The 5,865-nt window shown below is 59.2% G+C and overlaps 1 protein-coding gene across 1 annotated transcript; it reads right to left on the bottom strand.

Moving 5' to 3' along the window:
• Positions 1-634: 634 nt before the first annotated feature.
• On the bottom strand, positions 635-5,272 carry LOC141972713 (uncharacterized). The gene is made up of 4 exons (XM_074930665.1): positions 5,261-5,272; positions 4,237-5,067; positions 848-1,061; positions 635-738 (listed from the first exon to the last, which is right to left on the bottom strand). The coding sequence occupies exons 1-4, from the start codon at positions 5,270-5,272 to the stop codon at positions 635-637; spliced, it is 1,161 nt and encodes a 386-aa protein (XP_074786766.1).
• Between the last annotated feature and the right edge of the window lie 593 nt (positions 5,273-5,865).

Genomic DNA, 5,865 nt, shown 5'->3' with positions numbered 1-5,865 from the left:
CCCTGCTGCCCCCCAACACACCCTCCAGAGCCAACTCTGGGGAGCGAGCTGGAGCCGACAGCCCAGCTGCGGGCGGGGGGTGTCAGGGTGGCACCCGCTGCCCCAAGCCCCCAGGGTGGCACCTCCAAACGTGGGGTGGGAAATGGGGCACCCAGGGGTTAAATTAGGGCACAGGGGAGTCCTGGGGGAAACAGCGGGGCTGAGACACCCTCAGACCCCCCCAAATTGGGGAGGGGGGGCACACAGGAGCACCAAAGCACCTGGGGGGGGGGGATGGGGGCAAGAGCCCCCCAGGGGAGTTGCAACCCCCCAAAGGGGGCAAATGAGGGGTCAGGGATGGGGTCCCAAAGGGCCACCAGTGCCTGGGGTGACCAGGGGGCTGTCCCAGTCCCCTCACAACCCCACGGGGGGGTCCCACCCCCCCATACCCCACCCCCCGCGTTGAGGGGTCCCACCTACCCCTGGGGGCGCTGAGAGCCGGGGCCGTAGGGCGGCACCTTCTGGGGGAAGGTGCGGAGCAGCCTCAGGACCCGCCACTTCCAGGAGAGGAGCCTCTTCCTCTGCTTCTCTGTGACCGCTTGAGGAGCGAGGGGGCATATGGGGGGGGCACACAGCCCTACAGCCCCCCCAAGCCCTACAGCCCCCCCTGTACCTCGTGGCTCAGGCACTTCTCCAGGAGCTGGAGGTAACTGGTGATGTTCTCCTTGTCCGGCCACAAATTCAGGAGCGGGGTGCAGACTGGGGGGGGGTCGGGGGGGCTTCAGGGATGGACCCAGACACCCTGACTCTTCCCCCCGCAGCACCCTGGGACCCCCCAAAAAAGGAAATGGGGTGGGGGGTGTCTCACCTCTGCCCATGACACGGGTGAACAGCCCCGGGATGTTCCCATTGAGGGCGGGGGCTTCGGCAGCTTTGGCGTGGGGGGGCCCTTGGGGGGCCCCCTTGGAGCTGCTGTTTGCTGGGCGAGCGGCCGGGGAGCGCCGAAAGGCTTTCATGGGGGTCACCGTGATGTGTTGGGGCTCCTGAAGTGCCATCCGCACGCTGCCCCCCTTTTGGATGTCCTGTGGGGAGTTGGGGGACATGTCAGGAGCAGGGGGGACATGTGGGGACCGCAGGGGGGAGCAGGGACACCACCCCCCCCAGTCCTGGGAACACAGGGGGTGACCAGGGACACCTTGTGCCACTGCTGGGGACACGGGGTGCCAGGGATGTGGGATGCTGCAGTGACACAGTCTAAACGGTGGGAGGGAGGATTTGGGGACGAGCCCCTTGGCAGGTGATTTGTTTCGTGATCTGGTCTGTGCCCCAACTCTCCATCTTTTGGAAGCGAGCAAGCAATTGGGGCATTGGGAGTGAAGCAGACGGCTTTCCTCTGACTTAGCTTATTTTGCAGCTGTTTGCCTTCTTTTGTGCCTCATTCTCTCTCAGTTTATTCCGTGAGAGAAGTTAGAAATATTAATGCTGGAGGAGTCACGGCCCTGTAGATGTGGCTGTGTCGGTGGCTGACTAATTTCCTTTTGGCATCTTTATCTAAGCACTCAACTGCTGTGTACAACAAATTAAAACTGAAGGATCAGACTTCCTTGGCCGAGATTTTAACGCTGACATTTCAAAAGCAGGCTGCTTGTCCGAAAGCCTGGCAGAGCTCTTCCACGAGAGAAGCTCTGGGCTAACTTTCTGCCGTGTCAGGGGCAGACTAGAAGTATGTTGTTGTCTGGAGAAAATGCCTGACCCAAGGGAGTAAACCTGTTTGTCCTGAACACAGTTATAGGGAGTGTGAGTGACAGTAAATGGTTTGCATGTTAGAATTGTTTTTCTTATTCCTAGCTGACCTCTTGGGACTTCTGAACTGGCGATGGAACACAAACCTGTTGCAGCAGAATTTGAAGCAGCTGATGAAAGTTGATGGTGCTGAAGGGGTTAAGTAACAAGTTCATTTCTTTAAAAATAAATTTGGTATCATAATTTTGCTGAATCCCGTATTTTGTGTTATTCATACCTTTTTTGTTCCCCGCGCATCTGCCTCAGCCTCACTGCACGCACGTGCAGATTAAATTGTAGGCAGAGATCTCAGCCTTCGGGATGCTGATGCCTTTCTCCCTGCCCGCAAAGAACGTTTCGCCTGAGTAGTGGTAAAACGCATGGAAACGGCCCATTTCTGGAGACTAGGGTGTTTGGGGTTTTTTAGCCCTTCAGTGAATTTTTATATACAAATACATAAAGGCAAAAGCTCTTTTTCTTTGAAGATGAGAACATTGTTACGTGGTGATTTTAAATGTATTTTTAATACATGGATGTGGAATGCAATCCTGCTCTGTGCTGCTGATACTTTTTAAAGAAAATTACTTCTGAAAATTCTTAGCTGAGGCAATTTATTTGCACTTCTCCCCCCAAAAAATGTAGAAAAAGTTCCTCTCAGAATAAAGTGACTGTTTTGCTGACGGTGTTTTCTAAATTGCTGTCTTAGGATAAATTTTTAGTCACAGAAACTCCTTGAACCTTTAGATCTGAGGAGTGTGCTGGTTTTTCTCTCGGCAGATCCCTTTTCTTACCCATCCCTCTCTGAGGAAACCTGTCTGGAAATGAACCACCAGCAACAAGGAGCCCTGGGCGCGTGGGCACTGCAGTGGAGCCCTCACTGATGTTCAGAGGAACCCCCGTTAGAAATGACACCTCTGTGGCACTTGGTCTTACTTATTCTGGCCTTCTCGCCGTGTCTGAAGGGGTTTTCCCCCCCAACTGATCTTTTGATACAGGCCCTCGCTGCATTTGTTTCTGCAGCATGAACCCCCTGTGAGCTGTGAAGTCGTTCTAAGCACACCGATGAATTTATCGTAAAGGTTGCAAGGGCTGACTGCTCTAGAGAGAGGGCTGGTTGGGATGGGTTAAGGAATAAGTTGCAATTATTCTGTGGAACCTAGGAATTCCGTCCTCTGTGTTAGGTGTGCAGAGAACTGTGACCATCGATTACTGCTTATTTTCTTTATGGCAAAGCTTTGACTTTTCTGGACCTTATTATTCTCACTGGGTGAGTTTATTTCGTGTCACACTTAACTGCCTGTTGGTATCCTTGACTCACTGCGCACTGACTTAGCAGTTCACTGGCTCGTACTGGCAGCTGGTTCAGCTAACAAGTGCCAGTAGAAGGTTCTTTTCATACGCCTGTCCTTTGCCTGTGGTATAATGCCTTTGTACATAGATAGGATGTTCACAAAGGGGGAACAAACACCCGTTTGTGTCCGTGCACAGCTGTGAGGATGGGTGTGTGTGGTGGGGACAGGGAGAAGCGGGGGGTGAGATGCTCAGCATTGAAGAGTGCTTTGAGTCAGGTCGCAGGCTGACATGTGCTTGCCGAAGTCACCCCGGCCCTTGACTGCGCGTGAATGACGTCCCAGGAAAAAACCTCCAGCAATCCCGTGACAGTCGGTGTAACGTGAGTGTACAAGAAGTTTAACTCGGCAACGGGGAAAAAGCCATCCCCTTTTTCCTGTGATGCACCGTCTTGGTTCTGCTCTCGTTCCCCGTCGTTCTTCCCCGTCGCTGGTTTATTTGTGCGCTTTGCAGTGCTTCAGAGGAATGAGCTCTGCCTCGGTGAGGGCGGTAATCCCGTGTCATTTGCTTTCCCCAGGGAGAGCAGCCCCTCGGGCAGTGAGCTGGCTTCAGCGAGCGCTTGGCGGCCGCCAGCTGCCCCAAACGCGGCAGGACCTGGGTGACAGCGGGGACACCCATCAGAGCGGGTTCACCCGAGGCCGGGACGAAGCTCCTGAGCCCCCGTAAGCACCCACCCGGGCCGTGCTGCCGCAGCACTCGCTCTCCAGCCCCTTCCCTTTCCGAGGCCGGGCGCAGCCGCGCGCCCGGGCCAGGCCCCGCAGAGCCGCGGAGTGTTCGCCCTCCCGCGGCTGGATGCGCCCCGGGCTGAAGTACCGCGGTACCGATCCTCGTGGAGCCGACCCTGCCCGCAAACGGAGCCGCCGTCGCGGCCGGGTTTGCCCCACACCCCCCTCGCCGCCCGCCCTCACCGCGAGAGGAAAATGCTTTTTTTGAGGCAGCGCTCGCATTTAGCCGGGTCCTCCAAGCGAGCGCAGCCCCAACCCAAGGCGAGGCACAAGCGGCTCCTCAGCTCCGTTCTGTGCCGCCGTGCCACGCTTCCTGCGGCTCCGAAAACCCGCCGGGAGCTGCCGACGTTCCCCCGGGGCAGGGGGGGACCGAGGTGCCCCCGCCCCGGCGCGGCCTCACCTTCCGCTTTTTCCTCCGCGGTGGCCGAAGGGTGCGAACAGCCCCTTGGGCTTGGCGCAGCGCTCCAGCGGCCGCCCCCTCCTGCGGCGAGCGGCTGGCGGCGATGAACGTGCCCGCCCGGCCGAGGGCAGCCCCGGCTCCTCGCCCCGTGTCAGCCCGGAGGGACCGCGCCGGCTCCAGCTGTCGCCGGCGGGGCTGGGGAGGGGGCGAAAAGCGAGCCGAGCGCCCCCCGGCAGCGTTTCGGTGCCCCCCAAGTCCCCGAGCCCCACCGCCAGCGCCGCCTCGTAGCGCTCCGGCTCGGCCCGGCGCTCGCGGATCGTGCGGGGAGCCGGGGCGCAGCCCAAGCCGTGGCCGGCGCCCTCCAGCAGCCGCAGCTCCTGCCGCTGCCCCTCCGAAGCCTCCTCGCAGCGTCCTGGCGGCAGCCGGGGGGGTTAAGAGCGGGGGGGGGCTGCGGGGGGGCCGCGGGGACTCACCGCGGCTGGCCGGACTCTCGCCGAGCCGGTTACAAGCCGCCGCCTCTCCCACCGCGTTCCCGCCGCGCTGCGCCTTCTCCTCCGCCTTCTGCCGCTCCGGGGAGGGGCGGGGGGTGCGGCCCGGTGTGACCCCCACACCCGGCCGGGCCCCCCCCGCGTGTGCCCCGACACCCCCCGAGGGACCCGCCCCCAAAGCAGCCGGTGCCCGGGGCCCGGCCAGTCTGACGGCCCGGTTCAGCTTCGCTGGCGCTCCCAGTGCCCCCAGTGTGCTTCGGCAGCTCCCGCTGTCCCCCACCCCGTGCCCCCCAGTGCTCCCAGTAACCCCCCCACAGACACACCCTGCAGCCAGCTCTGCCCGCTTTCACCAGTATTCCTCTAAATCCTCCCAGCATCCCCCATAAACCCAGCACAGTGCCCCCAGTATCCCCAGTAACCCCCAGCATCCCCCTGTATCCCCGCATGGCCTCAGCTCAATGCCCCCAGTTTCCCCAGTAACCCCAGCCCAGTGCCCCCAGCTTCCCCAGTAGCCTCAGCCCAGGGCAGCCAGTTACCCCCCAGTCCATCGCTAATTACCACAGACCAGGGAAGCGCTAATTAGTGCGGGCGGGGGGCACCCCAAAAGCGAGGGGAGAGCCCCATGTCACCTAACGCCCGCACCCCCACCCCTCCCGAGAGCCGTTTTTGGAGGGTTTCTCCCCATCTCGGCTCCCGGGGGGGCAGGATCGGGCCCGCCCCACCCAAGTCCCGGGGAGGTCCCCAAAGGGGGAGGAGGGGGCAAACTCCACCCCCCCCACGTTTAATGCGTTGAAAATTATTAATAAAATTGCTAACGAGGCAGGAGGGCGATCCTGCCAACCACACAAACCCCTCCAGTTTTGGTAAAAAACCCAAAACATCCAATTTTGGTACAAGAACTCCTACAACTCTCCAATTTCGGTTAAAAAAAAACAAAACACAATACCAAAAAAAACCCCACAACCAATCCTGTCAATTTTGGTAGAGAAAAAAAAAAGAAAAGCCCCAAACTCCTCCAGTTTTTGGAAAAACCAAACCCCTTCAACTTTGCTTCCCCTCCCCCCCAACCACCCTCCAGTTTTGGTAAAAAATCCCCAATCAAACCCTCCAATTCAGGTAAAAAACCCAACCACACCCCTCC

The sequence above is a fragment of the Athene noctua genome, chromosome 35, assembly GCF_965140245.1.
Source record: "Athene noctua chromosome 35, bAthNoc1.hap1.1, whole genome shotgun sequence".
Lineage (NCBI taxonomy): Eukaryota > Metazoa > Chordata > Aves > Strigiformes > Strigidae > Athene > Athene noctua.
This window is presented reverse-complemented; position numbering and strand designations above follow the sequence as displayed.